At 45.3% G+C, this 22,591-nt stretch overlaps 1 protein-coding gene across 1 annotated transcript in view; it reads left to right on the top strand.

Annotated features, from left to right (window-relative positions):
• The window catches only part of LOC120935645, a 36,386-nt gene extending 14,516 nt beyond the window's left edge, over positions 1-21,870 (top strand). Inside the window, exons 4-7 of the mRNA XM_040347698.1 lie at positions 63-136; positions 7,220-7,697; positions 13,746-13,814; positions 21,785-21,870. Coding sequence (XP_040203632.1) covers positions 63-136; positions 7,220-7,697; positions 13,746-13,814; positions 21,785-21,820 — 657 coding nt within the window. The 3' untranslated portion in view covers positions 21,821-21,870. The remainder of the gene's footprint in view (positions 1-62; positions 137-7,219; positions 7,698-13,745; positions 13,815-21,784) is intronic.
• The last annotated feature ends 721 nt before the right edge of the window (positions 21,871-22,591 follow it).

Below are 22,591 nucleotides of genomic sequence, written 5' to 3'. Positions count from 1 at the left end.
TTGCTTTTGGGTTTAATACTGACAATTCTTTTCACACTTGATATCTTGTCCTACCATTATAGGGACCTCAAGAGAAAATGCACCAAGAAAGCAGCAAGGATTGCCACGTGTTGCCAGAGAAACATGGGACTTTCAGGTAGTAGACACTTTAATTTGGTTAAAATCAGGTTTCCAGTGTGCAGACAACTATGATTAAAACTGATACGTTGTAGCCAATACAACCATGGCAATACAGGGGCTGGTCGGTACACTGTTAGTATCACATTTCCAACACTTATTTAATCCGCTTCACAAGAATTAATTGATTCCTAATTGATGAATAACGATCAATACCCTAGGATCGAGCATGTGATTATAGCAGCTAGAGAGGCTTACTTAGCATTCTCACCTTCTTCATCTGGGGAGGGAGAGGACTGTTATCAGTCTCTACAGAGCAGAATCCATACAGTTTGTGAAAATCCTTTCCATTCACTGTATATAATTGACCGAGGCACAATCGACTAAGCTGTTACAGCCATCATTTGCCATAACAACCATTATATTCAACAAAGAGAGCTAATCTGAACTGGAAAAGTCTTTAACATGGCTGAAAATAAAGACTGTTATGGCAAATAACACATGCATTATGACTTGAATTGAGCCTATTGAGAGGATTCCACTTTAAAGCCCAAATCAGGCACAGTGATTTTTACATTTTTGAAACGGTCATTATTTTGGTATATGCGTCTTATCGAAATAAGTGTGTAAAAGTTATTACCTTTTGTACCACTTGCCCTCCTTTTTAGATTGTAAGCTCTAACAAGCAGGGCCCTCTGATCCCCACTGTATAAATTACATAGTAAGTCAGGTTGAAAAAAGACACAAGTCCATCTAGTCAACCAAAAAAACGAAATAAAAAAAAACATATAATCCCATATACACAATCGTATACCCACAGTTGATCCAGAGGAAGGCAAAAAACCCTAGCAAAGCATGATCTAATTTGATACAGCAGGGGCCAAAAATTCCTTCCTGATCCCCAGAGAGACAATCAAATATTCCCTGGATCAACTTTACCTATAAATGTCAGTACCCAGTTATATTATGTGTTATGTATATTATTGTATTATAACTTTTTGTCTGCCCTCATGTTGTAAAGCGCTGCGCAAACTGTTGGCGCTATATAAATCCTGTATAATAATAATAAGCACCCACTGAGCAGCTGCCAGAAAATAGTACTGATGTGACGCCTCCCAACTCTAATGCCGCGTATGATGAGAAAATGCAATTTTTTTAATTGGTCATTAACCTCTTGACCACTGGGCACTTAAACCCCCTTCCTAACCAGACCAATTTTCAGCTTTCGGTGCTCTCACAATTTGAATGACAATTACTCAGTCATACAACATTGTACCCATTTGAAATTTTTGTCCTTTTTTTCACACAAATAGAGCTTTCTTTTGGTGGTATTTGATCACCTCTGGGTTTTTTATTTTTTGCGCTATAAAAGAAAAACGACAGAAAATTCTGTAAAAAAAAAAAAACTTGTTTCTGTCATATTCGCAGGTTATTTCTCACACACAGCATATGCTTACCACGAATTACACCCCAAAACACATTCTGCTATTCCTCCCGAGTATGGCGATACCCCATGTGTGCGACTTTTACACGGCGTGGCCACATAGAGAGGCCCAACATGCAGGGAGCGCCATCAGGCGTTCTGGAACACCCAGACCAATTCTTACAATTACATAGAACCCCAAAACATTATATATGCAGAGTATTGGGGTATTGCGGAGTATTGGGGTATTGCGGAGTATTGGGGTATTGCGGAGTATCGCGCAGGGTATTGGGGTATTGCAGAGTATTGGGGTATTGCAGAGTATTGCGCAGGGTATTGCAGAGTATCGAGGTATTGCAGAGTATGGGGTATTGCCAGAGTATGGGGTATTGCCAGAGTATGGGGTATTGCCAGAGTATGGGGTATTGCCAGAGCATGGGGTATTGCCAGAGCATGGGGTATTGCCAGAGCATGGGGTATTGCCAGAGCATGGGGTATTGCAAGAGCATGGGGTATTTGCAGAGTATTGCGCAGGGATAGCTGAGCTGGGATGGATCTGTGACTGCAGTTGTCCAGCCACAGCACTGCTGGACACCCTGCGCTCCCCCCCCCCTCCTCTCGCACTGTACCGAACGGTACAGAGAGGGGAGGGAGGAACCGGCGTCATCAAATGACGCCGGTTTGTTTACAAGTGATCGCTCCGTCATTTGACGGAGCGATCACGTGGTAAACGGCCGCCATCAGCTGCAATTTACCGTGATCCGTGATGCGCCGGGTCTTCTAGACCCGGCTAGCAGGGACACTTCCGCGAGCGCGCCCCAGGGGACGCGCAAACGCGGAAGTGCACGAGGACGTCCCAGGGACGTCCTGTCACAGTAACTTGACCGCGCTGTAGCAGTATTTTTGCTATAGCGCGGTCGGCAAGAGGTTAAAAACGGCACTTGCCTGTAAAGTTGCGGCGGCGTAGCGTAAATCCCTCCGGCGCAAGCCCGCCTAATTCAAATGATCCCGGTAGGGGGCGTGGGTCATTTAAATTATGCGCGTTCCCGCGCCAAACGTATTGCGCATGCTCCGTTTTGAAATTTCCCGCGGTGCTTTGCGCGAAATCACGTCGCACCCACGTCATTTTTTGAACGTAGACGTGAGTTACGTCCTTTTCTATTCACGGACGACTTACGCAAAAAAAAAAATCTAAATTCGACGCGGGAACGACGGCCATACTTTAACATGGCAGGTCTATCTATACGCCACGAAATAGCATCTTTAACTATACGCCGGGAAAAGCCGACTAGCGACGACGTAAGAGAATGCGACGGCCGCGCGTACCTTCGTGAATCGCCGGAAAAAGCGAATTAGCATACACGACGCGGAAAACGACGCGAACTCCACCCAGCGGGCGCCGAAGTATTGCACCTACGATCCGAAGGCGTACAAAGCCGTACGCCTGTCGGATCGAAGCCAGAAGCCATCGTATCTTGATTTGAGGATTCAAACTAAAGATACGACGCGGCAAATTTGAAAGTACGCCGGTGTATCAGTATATACGCCGGCGTACTTCTTCTGTGAATCTGGCCCATAGTTTTTTTCATGCCGAAAAATGATCGTGTGTACGCGGCATAACAGACTGAAAAGCACGAAGACTAAAAAATGCAAATCGTCTCTCACCAAACTTTTACTAACAAGAAATTAGCAAAAGCAGCCCCAAGGGTGGCGCCATCCAAATGGAACTTCCCCTTTATAGTGTCGTTGTATGTGTTGTACGTCACCGTGCTTTGAGCGAGCATTTTTTTTTCACGATTGTGTGTATGCAAGGCAGGCTTGACAAGAATCACGTCGAGAAAAACGTAGTTTTTTCCCATGACATTAAAAACGGTTGTGTGTACGCGCCATTAGTTTGAGTTCACACTGTCATTAAGAGCAGACGTTTAAAAGGCATTTGACAGGCGTTAAAAACGCCCCTCAAACACCTATGCCCAAGATATAATAGACAGCACATTGTGCTGTTCACACTAACCGTTAGCGTTGCGCCTCTTCTAAATTAAAGCCTCATGTCAATTTAGGCGGGGTTTGAAGCCTTTCAACTCCTCCCATTCAAGTCTATGGTAACACTCCGCAAATGCTCTGGCAGGTGTTTTCGACGTGGTTTGGTGCGGTTGTAGCGCGTTAAAATTCATTGTGGAGTAGTTTTAACACGCCCTAAAGCCTCGTACACACGCTCGGTTTTCTCGGCAAGAACCAGCTGGCAGAGCTTTCTTGCCGAATAAACCGAGCGTGTGTACGAGGCTTTCAGGTTTCTCATCTGGAAATCTGCCCAGAATCTCGATGCAAAAAATAGAGATCCTGCTCTCTATTTTCTCGTCAAGATTTTTTTCATCCTGTTTCCCGACGAGGAAAGCGAGCGTCTGTATACTTACCTGTCGCCGTGGAAACCCGCACATGCTCGAAATGACTTTAACGCATGTGCGGTAGCTTCCATTGCCTAGGTAGGGTGAAGCAAGATGGCGGCAAGTGCATGCTCGTCGTACGCGATGACGTCACTGCGTTCTTGCCTTTTAAAAGAACCGCGGTTCTTTTGAAAGAGGTGTGTGTACACTCGGGCGGCAAGAGATTCTTGCCAAGAATCTCGTCAGGAATAACAACGTTTTTTTCCTGACTACATTCTTGGCCGCATGTACGGGGCTTAACACTCATCAAACGCTATGAAATCAAGCATAGGGAATTTAGGGAGTACTTTTAATGCTTGGAAAATGCCCCATTCTAAAGCTCATTGACGCCTTAGTAAATGTGTGAACAAGCCCTTAGCCGTTCACAAAGCACAGACTGATGAAACTGTGGCTGTGCTTTGTAAATGGCCAAGCAGTGGAGAAACAGAGGCACAACACCAGTATGATTGTCTGTAATAGGTATCTCTGGCTATGTGCCCCACCAGCTGCTCAGTGGAGCTTTTACACACTTATTTCAGTAAGACATGTACAGTGAAACCTTGGAATGCGAGGATAATTTGTTCCAGAAACATGCTTGTAATCCAAAGCACTTGTATATCAAAGCATTTTTTTTACATAGTATAAAAGAGAAGAGAGACACCTCCAAGTGAAGCAATAAGTTGCTAAATGTTGTACCTTCATTAAATGTAACCATATTGCTACAATTAGAGACGCCTCTCTTCTCTTTTATACTCAGTTGTGACATGACGCTACTCTAATATCAAGACATCGCTTGTATATCAAAGCAAAATGTATTAAAACATTTTGCTTGTCTTGCAAAATTCTCTCAAACCAAGTTACTCTCAAACCAAGGTTTTACTGTATTACTTTTCAAACAGTGGTTTTATGAAATAGTAAAGGATTAAAAAAAAAAATCTAAACATTTACTGTGCTTGGAGTTGGGTATTAGAATGGTGACATTCAGGGTGACATGGGCTGGGATGTGATGCAGGGATCACAGCAGAAATAAGTGGGCACTTTACTTTGAACATACTAAAATAATTAGCAAATAAAATATTTAGAAAATAAGCAGTATAGTAGCTCCAGGAAGAATATGATATTATACTTTTCAAATCTTAATAATTGAAGAATCCTCAGTTCACAGTCTAAGGAACACCATTCTACTAATTTTACAAACTGCTTCCTCAAATTTGGGAATTGTAAATAAAAGTGACACTAAATTCTATTCAAGTGTGTAGCCCTCTTTTGGGGTGCCTTGAGGTTTTATGATGTCATCAGTGTTGAAAAGAAGGGTGTTGATCTCCTGCACAGCATCCTTGAGAGAGAGGGAGAGAAACATTGGAATACTAGTTAGTACCAGTGTACAAATGTGTATTTGCTTTGGAAGAATAAATTACCTCTAATGTTGGGTGTCCTACATGTGTTGATGCTGACGCATTATGTAAAACTATTAGGGCTCATTTACACTTGCTTCGGCTTCAACACACATTAACGGCTAGTTTACACTTTCTTCAAAACAAGGCTATGCACAGGCTTTGTTAAAGCTCTCTGAACACTTTTACTAAATAAAATGGTTAGCTTACAGTACTGTTTACACCTGCTTTTGCTTTGCTTTGGCTTTGCTTAAAAAATTATACCCCATGTAGGTTTAGTGGTGCTTCAAAGGGTCTTCAAAGCCTCCATAGAAGTCTATGGTAAAGCTTGCCTGAAGCCCCACCTAAACCTCACCGAAGCCCCATCGAAGCTTCACCAAAGCCTCCTCGAAGCCCCATCGAAACCCCAAGCAAAATGAAGGTGTAAACAGGACTGTAAGCTAACCATTATTTTTAGTGACAGAGGGTTTGATTGGCGTTCAGAGAGCTTTAACAAAGTGTATCCGAAGCAATGTTTTGAAGCAAGCGTAAACTAGCACTTTAGAATAGTTTTTTACATTTTAGAATTGGGTGCCTTGACAGTCTGTCTATCATTTTAACCACTTAAGTACCGGAAGGACTTGTCCTCCTAATGACCAGGCCATTTTTTGCGATACGGCACTGCGTCGATTTAAATGACGATGTACCCAAAGGAAATTTATGGGTTTTTTTCACAAATAGAGCATTCTTTTGGTGGTATTTAATCACCTCTGCAGTATTCATTTTTTGCGCTATAAACAAAAAAAGAGCGACAATTTTGAAAAAAATATATATTTTTTACTTTTTTCTATAATAAATATCCCCCCAAAAATGTGCAAAAAAAATGTCTTCCTCAGTTTAAGCCAATATGTATTCTGCTACATGTTTTTGGTAAAATAAATTGCAATAAGCGTATATTGATTGGTTAGCGCAAACATCAAAGCATCTACAAACTATGGGATAGATTTATAGCATTTTTACTTTTTTTTTTTTACTTGTAATGGCGATGATCTGTGATTTTTAGCGGGACTGCGACATTGCAGCAGACAAATCAGACACGTTTGACACTTTTTTGGGACCATTGACATATATACAGCGATCAGAGCTAAAAATAGCCACTGATTACTGTATAAATGTCACTGGCAGGGAAGGGGTTAACACTAGGGGGCAATCAAGGGGTTAAGTGTGTTCCCTGGGAGGTCTTGCTGACTGAAGGAGAGAGATCGCTGTTCCTAATCACTAGGATTAGACTATCTCTCTCTCTCCTCCCCTGACAGAATGGGGATCTGTTTGTTTACATTGAAAGATCCCTGTTCTGCCTGTCTCTGGAGCGATCGCGGGTGGACGACGGACATCGAGTCCACTGGACACTCTGGTTGGCTTCCCCGCTTGCGCATGCCCACAAATCGCTGTGTACGCGCCCTACGTATAATGATGGCGATTCGTGCAGGGGAGCCAACCTGCCACAGTACAACTGCAGCGGGCGGTCCGTAACTAGTTAAAGGGTGCCCTGACTGAAAAAAGGTTGAGAATCACTTATCTAACCAAAATAAGTCAATAGTCTGAATGACCCTCATTTTTGGGTAGGTCGATCCCCTTGCTGGATTTGTCTGTATAAATAGCATACAAACTACTACAAATATTAGTGGATACTGATCCGTAAAAAATAAATAAAAAAAATGTATGTAGGTGAGCTATAAAGTAGAGTGCTCTTATAAGCTAAATAAAAAAATGCCTTTGTGTAAAACAGCAAATAATGTCTTCCATCTAGCTTGTTCCTATTGTCATGCAACAGTTTGCAATATCCCTGATATATATATAATGCTTGTTTTTTGTCATCACAGTGCAGTACAGGACATAGAGTACAGTTGTGATCAGCCGACCATGTATCATCAGGCTACACCCCAGACAAAAATCTGCTCCACATCCCAGGCTTGTCCACAGCCACCACCACTACACAACTTCCATCAGCTCATACCTAAACTCCAGAATGAGCCTCAGCTGTCATCTCACAGTTGTCCCTCTGAATCATCTGGGCAGAATTACCCACAGCTCCCATTTGGGCAACAAATGAGAAACTCACAGAAAATTCCAACTACCACACATGCTGTCCAGCGCTATATAGCAACAACTGCTCAGATTCCTCCTCCCAACACTGACAGCAGTCACACACATGCCACATGTAACCACACTGAGACCAGACATGATTATGGTGCAGTACATCAGAGTGAAAGGCACCCTCTCCCTACCTCCAGAACAGAAGCTCCAGGGTCATCAGCTCGGGCGGAAATGGTCCAAAACTCTGGAACCTTACAGACAGAGGTGAGTTGGGTAAAAGATCCAATAATACAAGAATCCAATCTGATTACAAAGCAGGATATTGATTTTAAGTGATATGCAATTATAAATAGTTCAACATATCCCATTAATAGGTTTACCTACACTTAAAGGGGTTGTAAAGGTACAATTTGTTCCCCCTAAATAGCTTCCTTTACCTGAGTGCAGTCCTCCTTCACTTACCTCATTCTTCCATTTTGCTTTTAAATGTCCTTATTTCTTCTGAGAAATCCTCACTTCCTGTTCTTCTGTCTGTAACTCCACACAGTAATGCAAGGCTTTCTCCCTGGTGTGGAGTGTCGTGCTTGCCCCCTCTCTTGGACTACAGGAGAGTCAGGACACTCTCTACGTTGCAGATAGAGAAAGGAGCTGTGTGTTAGTGAGCGTCCTGACTCTCCTGTAGTCCAAGGGAGGGGACAAGCACGACACTCCACACCAGGGAGAAAGCCTTGCATTATTGTGTGGAGTTAGACAGAAGAACAGGAAGTGAGAATTTCTCAGAAGAAATAAGGACATTTAAAGGCAAAATCGAAGGATGAGGTAAGTGAAGGAGGACTGCAGTAGGGTAAAGGAAGCTATTTAGGGAAAAAAAATTGTACCTTTACAACCCCTTTAATCAATTGTGAGAGAAGCTGATATGTATTACCAGAACCTGACACCTTAATAAACTGTCTGTCTGTGTTACTGCACAATGCCAGTATATAACATTTTGGGCACCCTCTAGTGCCTACACCTGGGGGTCTCTAAACTATGATTTTATCTGGTTCCCAGCTATCGTCAGTGGCCCCTCACACAGGCCTTCAAGCCTGCAGTCTCTGTTTCTCCCCAACATCCCCTGACTGTGCTGTCATTGTAACGACTGCCTGCCTCCTAACAGCCAATTTTGGAAGTCCCCCTTACATCAGAGTTCCAATATACATGAAAATAGTCATCAAAGTCCCCCCCATGACAGTCCCCCATCAGAGCCCTCCCTTACATCAGGACCCAGATCAGAGCCCCTCCTTACAAGGAAATCCCCCATCAGATGGGCTCTGATGTAAAAGGGACTTAGACAGGCCCAAGTTATATTTTCAATTCGTCATCTGTTCCTAATGAAAATCATGCTGATTACATAAGCTTAAAGTAAAACTTATTTATTCATTTAAATTGTGTTTGTCCATGTATAAAAACAGATTTGTGTTAGTCCTCAAAATTTTGTTAAATATTATGTACCCCCGTAGGAGCCGCTGATTTGTTGTTGGGATCGGCATATTAAGTTACCTTGGTGTGGTCTAGGGGTGTAGTTGGAGAACAAAGTAGTGAGCGAAGGTCCAGACAGTGAATAGAGGTTTTCCAATGCTTTATTTCCAGGCCAACACGGCCAACATCAACTTCAATGGGAAGAGAAAGGTTGATGAAGAGAGGGAGAAAACTTTGCAGTATCAGGCCTGGATATGAACCGAGCAATCCTGCTCGCAGTAGTATCAAATTATTGTTCGTCGCCACTCTAGCCAGAATGGGTGAAGTGCCCCCGGACAGACCCCTATCTCAAGCCTGGCAGCCGAGGTGTCACTTTGGATTAAGGTGACCAGATTTTTAAAATGAAATCCGGGGACATATTTTTTCTTTACTAGTAATGGCAACAATCAGCGACTCTCTGCCCGTCGCCGCCCGCCTCACAGCCTCTCAAGTCTTACTCTTCGGGCCCCAGCTACTACTGGATGGGGAGCTAAGGAAGATCACTCCGTCAGGGAAGGCAAGGAGATAGGCAGGTGGCTGGCCAGGATTTGAGCCAAGGCAGAAGAACATGCGAGCGAAGCTGAATGGGCATGCACCCAAAACTGAAGAAATATTCCCTCCGCTCCGGCCAGCACATGATCATCTGAAAGGGGCACAGATAATGGGAAAAATACAACCCCCCTATGCTAGTAGGCACGGCGGAGCGGGGGGGTGTAATTCTATTTTTTTTATTTTAATTCTGCACTGATTGTCTTTGAAATTGCCCCTGCCCCCTATTAAATCCAATCTGGGGACAAAACCAGGAACAGACTTGGTCCGGGGACAGTGTCCTCAATCAGGGGACTGTCCCCTGAAACTGGGGATGTCTGGTCACCCTACTTTAGATTACTGGGAGGAACAGGTCTCTGTCACAGGCCTGGCTCTAGGGCCTCTGCCACAGGCCTATTATTTTAAGCGAACTGAATAGATGAATGGAGCGAATCCTCCCAGTAGATTTCAACAAAGGTCACCGGATGACAGCAAAACGTACCTGTCAGCATTCCGGTCACTAGATCCCCGATTGGTTCCTTCAAGCCCTGTTGGACAACCTGCCTCCGGGTTCTCCTCAAGCCGACCCCCCAATCGAACGGCACCCAGCCTGGGATCCTCTCAAAAGAACTGGGGATCCAGTAAGTCACTGGAGTCCCCTTTTTCCTCCGAATGAAGTTCTGTGTAGCTTGCAATTTTGGCCAGGTGGGCCGCGCTGGCGGGGTCCATGGATGCGCGCACCCTGAAGGTGGATGCCGCACCTGGAACCGGAACCGGGACCCCGCCAAGATTTTTTAGCACATGACCCCTGTCACAGATATACTCTCCCCCAGCATGCCCCACGAGGGAAAACTCCTCTAATTGGCTGCTGGGGAAACCTGGTTCTGCCAAAACCCCTCTGGTGCCAACTGCTGGCCAGGGATGGCACTGCATCCCTGGAGTACAGGCTGACCCAGTGGACATTTCTGGAATGACAGGAAGTCCCAATTTAGTAAATTGTGAATGGGAGCAAACTAACTCTCCCACTCCCCACTAACTTTAGCGTAGTGCCCATACTGAAAGTAAGGGGGCGCTACAATTAAATGTGACTTTAGTACTGAAAAGTATGTAAGAGCCACTTAAAAAGGTTGTAACCCTCCCTATAACATTTGTACCTATAGCTAAGCCTATAATAAGGCTTACCTATAGGAAGAGTAAATATCTCCTAAACGTGCGTCGTTTAGGAGATATTTACTGTAAACTGTACCGTTGATGTCATCAGTGCATGCGTTCTGAAGGAACGGCCGACTGTGCCCTTTCTTCAGGACCGTGTGCCATGACTGGTGGTTCCCGTGTGCATGTGCGGGAGTGACGTCATGCGGCTCCAGCCAGTCACATAGTCGGAGTCCGCAACCCCCAGAAGGAAGATGGGCGAACATGCATGCGGCCTGCAGCCGTGACGGTGCGGGCTTCATTTGTAGGCAAGAGTCACACAATGTGCTAGTAAGCGATGCATACTAGCACATTATGCCTTTCCATTGCAGAGAGGGTTTACTTCCTCCTTAAGTGATTTAGTAACCGGTCGCAAAAAATTGCCTGGTAACAAAAATTCACCAAAAAAACGGCATGTGGTCACACACCAGTCCATAATAGGCTCTTTGGTCTGGTATGGATTTGGAGGGGATACTCACTCTGCGCCCCCCAACCCAAAGGCACCTTCCCCCCATGTTGATGGGGAAAAGGGTCTCTTCCCAACAACCCTGGCTGGTGGTTGTCGGGGTCTGCGGGAGGGGGCCTATCAGAATCTAGAAACCCCCTTTAACAAGGGGGCCCCCAGATCCCACCACCCTCCTATGTAAATGGGTATCGGGTACATCGTACCCCTACCCATTCCCCCAAAAAGCTGTGAAATGTAAAAAAAAAAGAGCCAGTTTTTGACAAGTCCTTTATTAAAAAAAATAGCTCTGTCTTCTCCCCAAGCCGTCTTCTCCCGCCGTCATCCCTCCCGGTGCTGTCTTTTGCCTGAGCTGTCTTCTCCCGCCGCCGTCTTCTCCTGCCGCCGTCTCTCCCGCCGATGCACCTGTGGATCAGTGTGGAAGCAGCCCAATAGCCCGTTTTTATAGGTGCTAATATGGCCTTTGCAAAAGTGCAGTGTATGTGATGTTTAATATACTGACATTTTCCTCTTTAACCTCTCCTGGACCGCCCCACACAGATATACTGCGGAAGGGCAGCCCTCCTGAGCAAAATCAGTTACCTTTATGTGATTTGGTGCACTGAGTCTGGGGCATGCGCCACGGGCAACCCGCTCCTGCTGTGATTGAACATAGCGGGAGCCAATCAGCGGGTCCTGGTCCATTCTCAGGAGAGTCAGAACGGTGGTTTGCCTATGTAAACAAGGCAGATCCCTTTTCTGTGAGAGGGGAATGGGCTGATCCTGTGTTCCTGCTAGGCAGGGACATGGATCTGCACATTGCTCTGGTCAAAGCACATTCCCCACAGTTAGTAAGCACACCCAGGGAACTCATTTTGCCCCTGATGTTAACTCCTTCCCTGCCAGTGTTATTAGTACAGTGACGGTGGATTTTTTTTTTAGCACTGATCACTGTATTACTGTCACTGGTCCTCAAAAAAGTGTCTGAAGTGTCAATTAGGTGTCAGATTTGTCTGCCGCAATGTCACAGTCCCGCTAAAAATAGCTAATCGCCGCCATTACTAGAAAAAAAATAATTCATAAATATATCCCATAGTTTGTAGATGCTATAACTTTTTCGCAACCCAATCAATATATACTTATTGGGATATTTATTACCAAAAACATGTAGCAGAATCAATTTTGGCCTAAATTGATAAATAAATTAGATTTTTTACATTTTTTATTGGGTATGTTTTATAGCATAAAGTAAAAAATATATATATATATATATTTTTTTTTAATTGTCAGTCTTTTCTTTGTTTATAGCACACAAAGTGCAAAGGTGATCAAATACCACCAAAAGAAAGCTCTATTTGTGGGGAAAAAAAAGAACATCAATTTTATTTAGGTACAGCGTCACACAAATTGTCAGTTAAAGTAACGCAGTGCCGTATTGCAGATAATGACCTGGTCATGAAGGGGGTAAAACCTTCCACAGCTGAAGTGGGTAAAGTGTTTGTAACCATAAAAAAAAAATGGACCCTGTTCCTTTAAAGCATTTTATACACAGACCGGTTACTAAATCACTTAAGGAGGAAGTAAACTGACCACGGTTTATCATGGCTGCTGAGCCCTGACACAGTAATCAGTTTACGTGCCTCCGTCATCCACCATGTCTCCTCTCTCCCCTGATCCCCCTCCCTGCCTGCCAGCTCCGTCCACTACCCAATCCTCCCCTCCTGCTGGTAAAATAATAGTGTTATATCTCTACAATCCCCTCTGTTAGATAATAACGTGCCCCACTGTATGTCATTTATTTTAAAATAAGCCAATATCTACCTAAATTCAGAGTGTCTCCCAGCACTTACATGACTCCTCTGCTCTCTCTCCTCCCCTCCTCCCGGCTGACATCAGCGGGGGGTTCTTGGCCCTTCTTCATACTGCCCTGCCATTTTGATTTACCCATGGCTACTTATAACACAACATTTACTCTCAAAAATGATTTGTCAGCAGTTCTAAATAGAGCCAGATATATTTACTTCCCCTCGTGGATAAATTAGAAAGGTGTCACTGTGGGAACTGAGAAGGGTTAGTGGCCTAAACCTCTCTCCATTTCTGTAAAAAATCCACATGCTCTAGTCTAGAGAAAAGATTACCATATGTAGGTAAGAAGTTGTTTTGGTTCAGACCTGTAATGGAAGGTCAATAGCTCACAGCTGGAATTTGGCTACAAAAAAGCGATGAAACATCATGAGGCACTGCAGTACCGCAACGCCTCTTGGAACCTGCATTTGGGGTGTCGTTAACTTAACATTGACAACCTCTGCAGATCACAACTGCAATGCATTTTGAACGTGGTACGGGAAACGTACACATATTGCGGATTTACCTCACTGCGCTCTAGTGTGAACCTTGCCTAATATGCAAGTTGTTAGATTAGACATAAGAAAAGGGTTTTTGAAAAATGATATGCTGCATAGTAAAAAAAACTATTATAAATAAATTTTTCATGTGAAAAATAAACGTTGTAAAAAGCTCATGCCACATGATTCAGCATTGATAATGTATCTGTTGTATGTATCTACCTGACCTTATACTGTACTGTATGTTTTAATGAACTCTAATTCCGGGTACAAATTACAATGGTTCTTCTGTTATACCTCTTTCCTCAGGCACTAACTGAAACTATTGGCAGCAACCTGACATTGAGCCGACATGAGCTGGAATGTCTCATCACTGAGGTAAATGTCCTGGTTACGGTATCAGTTTTGTATACTTATCCCTCACATTATATATTTTAGTATTACTGACACTTTTCCGATAAAGTTCAGTAATAAGTATTGTTTGGTTAATATAAACACATTTGAAATAAGTATGAACATGTGGTTCACATCGCTTTTATATCTAGCTGACCACAAACTTTTTCTTTCCTGTGTACTTAAAATAGCACTTCTCTTTTCTACACATACACTATACATTTTAGTGCATTTATTCTCTAGAACTTTATGGTGAAACACCGATATTTCCAGATATTTAAGTATATTTAATTCATTACAAAGAAATAAAAGTAGATTTACAGGCTGGTTAATTAAAGATTATTGCATGGAGAAAAATGCACCAATTTCTAAATGCACACTTATTTACAGTGCCTTGAAAAGTATTCATACCCCTTGAAATGTTCCACATTTTGTCATGTTACAACCAAAAACGTAAATGTATTTTATTGGGATTTTATAGACCGGGCGTCACTAAATGGCGGACCGCGGTCCGATTCCGGCCCCAGTGGCCATTCTACCCGGACCGCAGCCTCGCCTGTGTGTCTCTGTGGCCGGCTCGCCCGCCTGCCGATGCCGCTATATACACAGCATGGCAGGCGCAGCAGGTCTGTGCCGTCTCTGCACTCCCCACACTGCCTGTCTGCCTTATTCACACAAACATGAATCACGACCGCGCTGGACAATGGGCGGGACTTTTTAAGTTAAAAAGTGGGTGATTGGTTGCTAGGCAGCGGGTCGGTCCCAGCAACAAATCACTCGCTTTAAATGGGAAATGTCCCGCCCATTGTCCAGAGCGGCCACGCTCCATGTCCTGTGTGAATAAGGTAGGTTTTCTGTGGGGAGGGGGAGTGTTGTGCTGTGCAGGACAGGACAGGACAGGGGTTTACTATTGAGAGGATTGTGATGGGGGGGAGTCAGTCTGCGATGGGGGGGTCTGTAATTGTAGGGAGGGGGTTGTTCAGTCTGTGATGGGGGGGTCTGTGAATTTGGGGGGTCCGTCTGATTGGTGGGTCAGTCTGTGATAGGGGGTCTGATTTGGGGGGGTCAGTCTGTGATAGGGAGATCTGTGATTGTGGGGGGTTCAGTCTAAGATGGGGTGTTCTGTGATTGTGGGTGGGGGGGTTCAGTTTGTAATTGGGGGGGGGAGTTAAGTCTGATTTGGGGGGTCAGTCTGTGATAGGAGGTCTGTGATTTGGGGGGTCAGTCTGTGATTGGTGGGTCAGTCTGTGATGGGGGGGATCTGTGATTGTGGGGGGGTTCAGTCTGTGATGGGGTGGTCTGTAATTGGGGAGGTATGTGATTGTGGGGGGGGGGTTCAGTCTGTGATTGTGGGGGGATCAGTCTATGATAGTAGGGTCTGTGATTGGGGGGTTCAGTCTGTGATTGGGGGGGGGGTCAGTCTGTGATGGGGTGGTCTGTAATTGGGGAGGTCTGTGATTGTGGGGGGGGGTTCAGTCTGTGATTGTGGGGGGATCAGTCTATGATAGTAGGGTCTGTGATTGGGGGGTTCAGTCTGTGATTGGGGGGGGGTCAGTCTGTGATGGGGTGGTCTGTGAATTTGGGGGGCCAGTCTGTGATTGGTGGGTCAGTCTGTTATAGGGGGTCTGATTTGGGGGGTCAGTCTGTGATGGGGGGGATCTGTGTTTGTGGGGGGTTCAGTCTGTGATGGGGTGTTCTGCGATTGTGGGGGGTTCAGTTTGTAATTGGGGGGGGATCAGTCTGATGTGGGGTCTGATTTGGGGGGGGGGTTGTGATTGTGGGGGGGTTCAGTCTGTGATGGGGTGATCTGTGATTGTGGGGGGTCCATCTGTGATTGGGGGGGGGTCCATCTGTGATTGGGGGATCAGTCTGTGATAGGGGGTCTGTGATTTGGGGGATCTGATTTGGGGGGTCAGCCTGTGATAGGGGATCTGTGATTGTGGGGGTTCAGTCTGTGATTGGGGGGTCCATCTGTGATTGTGGGGAATCAGTCTGTGCTGGGGGTGTCCATCTGTGATTGGGGGGGGGATCGGTATGTGATGGGGGTCTGTGATTTGGGGGGTCAGTCTGGGATGGGAGATCTGTGATTTGGGGGGTCAGTCTGTAATGGGGGGTTTGTGATGAGGCAGGGGGATGTGATGTAAGGGGGGGGGCTGTGGACACTGATGTAAAAGGGGTTCTATGATTTCTGCACTGGCAAATGTCAGGTTTTCTATGTGTCCTGTTCACATTGAAACAGCGCCCCTGCGTGCTGAGCAGTGTGGTGCAAAATGCATTCTGTTTCTATGCACCGCAACTGATCTGTGCTGCATAAAAATGAAAGAAATGTATTTTGAGATTTTTATGTCGATTTCGATGGTGTGTGGGTCTTAAAGGTGTGTGCATGTGTGTGGTGGGGGGGGCGCTGTGAAGTGGAGGATATCATGTGGCGTCATAGCACCAATATGACATTCGGACCTCCGCTGGAAGAATTTTTTTCCGACCGGACCCCCGTGAATTTTAATTCACTACCCCTGTTATAGACCAACACAAAGTGGCACATAATTGTGAAGTGAAAGGAAAATGATAAATGGTTTTCAAAATGTTTTACAAATAAATATGTGAAAAGTGTGGCGTGCATTTGTATTCAGCCCCCCTGAGTCAATTCTTTATAGAACTACCTTTTGCTGCGATTACAGCTGCAAGTCTTTTTGGGGATGTCTCTACCAGATTTGCGCATATAGAGTGACATTTCTGCCCATTGTTCTTTGCAAAATAGCTCAAGCTCTGTCAGATTGGATGGAGAGCGTCTGTGAACAGCAATTTTCAAGTCTTGCCACAGATTCTCAATTGGATTTAAGTCTGGGCTTTGACTGGGCCATTCTAACACATGAATATGCTTTGATCTAAACCAGGGGTCTCCAAACTTTCTGAAGAAAGGGCCAGTTTACTGTCCTTTAGCATTTGGGGGGGCAAGACTGTGCCCAGTGGAAGTAAACAATGCCTGATCTTCGGTATTATGGGGAGAAATACAGTGTCAGTTGGAGGAAGAGGGAATAATGCCCAATTATTGCTGTCAGTGGCAGGAATTATGCCCCATTCTTGGTGCCAATGGCAGGAATAATGCCTCAAGGGCTGGACAGAGGCAAGAAAGGGGCCGCATCTGACCCTAGGGTCGCAGTTTGGAGACCACTGATCTAAACCATTCCATTGTAGCTCTGGCTGTATGTTTAGGGTCGGTGTCCTACTGGAAGGTGAACCTCCACGCCAGTCTCAAGACTTTTGCAGACTGTTTTTTCCTAAGCTTGCCCTGTATTTGGCTCCATTTATCTTCCCATAAATTCTGACAAGTTTCCTGCCCCTACTGAAGAAAAGCATCCCCACAACTTGATGCTGCCACCACCATGTTTTACTGTGGGGATGGTGTGTTCAGGGTGGTGTGCAGTGTTAGTTTTCCACAACACATATAGCCAGATTCAGGTAGAGCGGCGCTTCTTTGTTCCGGCGTATCGCATCTCATATGCGCTACGCCAACGTAACTCTGAGGCCCCATACTCACGAGCAAACATGTCTGCTGAAACTGGCCCGCAGGCCAGTTTCAGCAGACATGTTTGGTCGTGTGTGGGCGCGAGCGGGCCGAATTCCAGCAAACATTTGCCCGCCGGGCCTTTTCCCAGCAGACAAATATTCCTGGACTTGTTTTAAAACAGTCCGCTGGAATTCAGCCCGCTCGGACATGTACGGTCGTCAGTACAGACCTACCGTACATGTCCAGGCGCCCGCCGTCCCTCGCATGCGTCGAATGACTTCGACGCATGCGTGGAAGCATTTTAAAGGCGGGCCGCCCACGTCGCCGCGTCATTGTCGCGGCGACACCGCGTCATCGACGCGGCGACACCGCGGACACGCCCCGCGTATTGTTTACGCGCGGACTTCTGTACGATGGTGTGTACAACCATCGTACAGAAGCCCTCTGGCAGACATGTATGGTGGAAACGGTCCGACGGACCGCTTTCACCATACATGTTTGTCCGTGTGTACCCGGCCTTAGAGGAAGAGCTGTATTCACAAAGCACTTGCTCCCAAAGTTACGTCGGCGTAGGGAAAATGGGCCGGCGTAAGCCCGCCTAATTCAAATTAGGCAGGCAGTGGGCGTACTACATGTAAATTAACCGTGACCCCATGTAAATGAAGGGCCGTTGGTACGGCGCATGCGCGCGCATGCTCAGAATCACGTCGCAAATACTCCCTACGATACGACGGCTCAATGCGTACGACGTGAACCTAACTTACGCCCAGCCCCATTCACGTACGACTTACGTAAACGACGTAAAAGCCAACGGCAGTTCCGACGTCCATACAGGTCCATACACCTATAGAGGTGTTTTATCTTTATGCCAGCGTATGTCTTACGTAAACGGCGTAGCTTACTGCGACGGGCGTACGTACGTACGTACGTACGTACGTTCGTGAAACAGCGTATCAAGCTCATTTACATTTTCAACGCGTAAATCAACGGAAACGCCCCTAGCGGCCAGCGTAAATATGCACCCAAGATACAATGGCGTAGGAGACTTACGTTGGTCGTATCTTGGCAACATTCAGGCGTAGCTCATTTTAAGAATGAGCGCATAGATACGACGGTGCATTTTCAGACTTACAACGGCATATCTACTGATACGTCGGCGTAAGTCTCTGTAAATCTGGGCCATAGCGTTTTGCTTTTAGGCCAAAAAGTTCCATTTTGGTCTCATTTGACCAGAGCACCTTCTTCCACATATTTGCTGTGTCCACCACATGGCTTCTGGCAAACTGCAAACGGGACTTCTTATGGCTTTCAACAATGGTTTCCTTCTTACCACTCTTCAATAAAGGCCAGATTTGTGGAGTGCACCACTAATAGTTGTCCTGTGTACAGATTCTCCCACCTGAGCTATGCATCTCTGCAGCTTCTCCAGAGTTACCATGGGCCTTTTGGCTGCTTCTCTGATTAATGCTCTCCTTGATTGGCCTTTTAGTATAGGTGGATGGTCATGTCTTGGTAGTTTTGCAGTTGTGCCATACTCGTTCCATTTTTAAATGATGGATTGAACAGTGCTCCGTGAGAGGTTCAAAGCTTGGGATATTTTTTTATAACCTAACCCTGATTTAAACTTCTCCACAACTGTATCCCTGACCTGTCTGGTGTGTTCCTTGGCATTCATGATGCTATTTGTTCACTAAGGTTCTCTAACAAACCTCAGAGGGCTTCACAGAACAACTGTATATATACTGAGATTAAATTACACCAGGTGGACTCTATTTACTAATTAGGTGACTTCTGAAGGTAATTGGTTCCACTAGATTTTTTTAGGGGTATCAGAGTAAAGGGGGCTGAATACAAATGCACGCCACACTTTTCAGATATTTATTTATAAAAAGTTTGGAAAACCATTTATAATTTTCCTTCCACTTCACAATTATGTGCCACTTTGTGTTGATCTATCACACAAAATCCCAATAAAATACATTTACGTTTTGGTTGTAACATGACAAAATGTGGAAAATTTCAAGAGGTATGAATACTTTTGCAAGGCACTGTAGCGTTTTATGCACCAAGTAAATAAAAGTTTTGCACAGCAATGAATTTGTTGCATGATGGTAGTGTGCTGTTTGTCTCCTGCAGTTCCACTCTTTACTGTCCGTCCATACACATTCATCACTCCTCCCCCTTCTGCAGTGCTGTTTCGTACTGCCTGGCCATACACATGCACTTCTCTTGCCCCTCCTGCAGTGCTGCTCCTGCTGTCCCTCCATACACATCTCCTCTTCCTCCTACAGAGCAGCTCCTCATTGTCTGGTTTGTACACATCCGCCTCTCCACCCCCTCCTGCGGTCCTGCTCCTCACTACCTGGCCATACTCATCCATCTCCCCCCCCCCTCCTGCAGTGCTGCTCCTCGCTGTCTGTTCATACACATCCTTCTCTCCTCCCCCTCCTGCAGTGCCGCTCCTCGCTGTCCATCCATACACATCCATCTCTCCTCCCCCTCCTGCAGTGCTGCTCCTCACTGCCCATCTATACACATGCATCTCTCCATCCCTTCTTGCAGTGCTGCTCCTCGCTGTCTGTCCATACACATTGACCTCTACTTCCTCTCCTGCAGTGCTGCTCCTCGCTGCGTTCCATACACATTCATCTCTCCTCCCCCTCCTGCAGTGTTGCTCCTCGCTGTCCATCCATACACATCCATCTCTCCTCCCCCTCCTGCAGTGCTGCTATTTGCTGTCCATCCATACACATCAATCTCTCCTCCCCCTCCTGCAGTGCTGCTCCCCACTGTCCATCCATACACATCCATCTCTCCTCCCCCTCCTGCAGTACTGCTATTCGCTGTCCATCAATACATATCCATCTCTCCTCCCCCTTCTGCAGTGCTGCTATTCGCTGTCTATCCATACACATCCATCTGTCCTCCCCCTCTTGCAGTGCTGCTATTCACTGTCCATCCATACACATCCATCTCTCCTCCCCCTCCTGCGGTACTGCTATTCTCTGTCCATCCATACACATCCATCTCTCCTCCCCCTCCTGCAGTGCTGCTCCTCGCTGCCTGTCTATACACATCCATCTCCCCTCCCCCTCCTACAGTGCTGCTCTTTGCTGTCTATCCATACACATCCATCTCTCCTCCCCCTCCTGCATTACTGCTTCTCATTATCTATCCATACACATCCATCTCTCCTCCCCCTCCTGCATTACTGCTTCTCGCTGTCCATCCATATACATCTGCCTCTCCTCCCCTCATGCAGTGCTGCTCCTCTCTGTCCATCCATATACATCTGCCTCTCCTCCCCCTCCTGCAGTGCTGCTCCTCTCTGTCCATCCATATACATCTGCCTCTCCTCCCCCTCCTGCAGTGCTGCTCCTCACTGTCCATCCATATACATCTGCCTCTCCTCCCCCTCCTGCAGTGCTGCTCCTCTCTGTCCATCCATACACATCTGCCTCTCCTCCCCTCTTGCAGTGCTGCTCCTCACTGTCCATCCATATACATCTGCCTCTCCTCCCCCTCCTGCAGTGCTGCTCCTCTCTGTCCATCCATATACATCTGCCTCTCCTCCCCTCCTGCAGTGCTGCTCCTCTCTGTCCATCCATATACATCTGCCTCTCCTCCCCCTCCTGCAGTGCTGCTCCTCACTGTCCATCCATATACATCTGCCTCTCCTCCCCCTCCTGCAGTGCTGCTCCTCTCTGTCCATCCATATACATCTGCCTCTCCTCCCCCTCCTGCAGTGCTGCTCCTCACTGTCCATCCATATACATCTGCCTCTCCTCCCCCTCCTGCAGTGCTGCTCCTCTCTGTCCATCCATATACATCTGCCTCTCCTCCCCCTCCTGCAGTGCTGCTCCTCGCTGTCCATCCATACACATCTGCCTCTCCTCCCCTCTTGCAGTGCTGCTCCTCACTGTCCATCCAGCTGATCTCTTATATTGAATTTTTTTTTTTTACTGAGTGCCAATAGTACAGCTATCACTATACTTTGGGTGCTCTGACAGGAATGACGCTGCTTTTTTTTAGACAGCAGTTAAGCAGTCCATACACGATTTGAATCTCAGCCAGTTCCTACTGATCGAGAGTCAAACCCTGTATGGGCAGGCTGAATGCACCAAGTTGATCGATCGATCCTGTGTAGGTAAAATAGCACTTCTCTTTTCTACACATACAGTATACATTTTAGTGCATTCATTCTCTAGAACTGCATGGTGAAATGCTGATATTTCCAGATATTTAGGTATATTTTATTCATTACAAAGTAATAAAAGATATACAGGGGGATTATTTAGAGCTGTATTTAGCAGATTTGACTCCCAGAGGTGTCTGTTAAACCAACAATGATAAATTAAAAAAGAAAACATTCTGTTGGATTGCTCTGTCTTGTGATTGGTTGCGTGCTCTTTTCCCCTAACAAAGCTCATTTGATTGCTTCTTACAGTGGGCCTTCCAGAATATGAGCCGGCCAATGATGTGATCTGAGAGCACCTTGATTTCTGCCTTGATTAAAGTAATCTGAAGAACAAATGACTTGTTTTTTTTTTTGTTTACTAATCAATACTGATATGGAAATTGCTTCATATTTCATATTTTTCTTGCTTTTAACAATAAAGTAATTTCCATGTTATAAAGAGTTAAAATGTTAAATTCAAAATCTAAATCAACATAAAAGTAACTATACACTTTGTAAATGACAACACATTTGGCAAGTATTTTTGAATCCAGTTTGTTTGACTGTTTTTTTTACACTATTTCTATGCAATGTTTTCTTGTTTAAAGGAAACCTTTAGTCATAAATTAGACTTTTACATCAATGCCACAATAACCGTGACCTCAACAATAACAGCTGTATCAACAATCTTATGACATTGTGCTTGAAGCATATTAAACAAGGAGGAACAGCTTCATACAACAATGGTTTATTATATGATGTTATAATTTTACATCGTACATAAGGTATTATTATACTGAACACTGACTACTTGTTTATTTTAAAGTGTGAGTAAAGTGTGAGTCCACTCCTTAAATAAGTATAAGTATAGCACTCACACTGGAGAGGCCGCTAAAAATAAATCAGGTCTTACAGTGCCTTGCAAAAGTATTAATACCCCTTTAGATTTTTCACAATTTGTCATATTACAACCAAAAACATAAATGTATTTTATTGGGATTTTATGTGATAGACCAACACAAAGTGGCACTTATTGTGAAGTGGAGGAAAAAGAATAAATGGTTTTCCAAACTTTTT

The sequence above is a fragment of the Rana temporaria genome, chromosome 4 (genome assembly GCF_905171775.1).
Source record: "Rana temporaria chromosome 4, aRanTem1.1, whole genome shotgun sequence".
Classification (NCBI taxonomy): domain Eukaryota; kingdom Metazoa; phylum Chordata; class Amphibia; order Anura; family Ranidae; genus Rana; species Rana temporaria.
The sequence above is the reverse complement of the archived record's forward strand: the minus strand, read 5'-3'. Positions and strand labels throughout refer to the sequence as shown.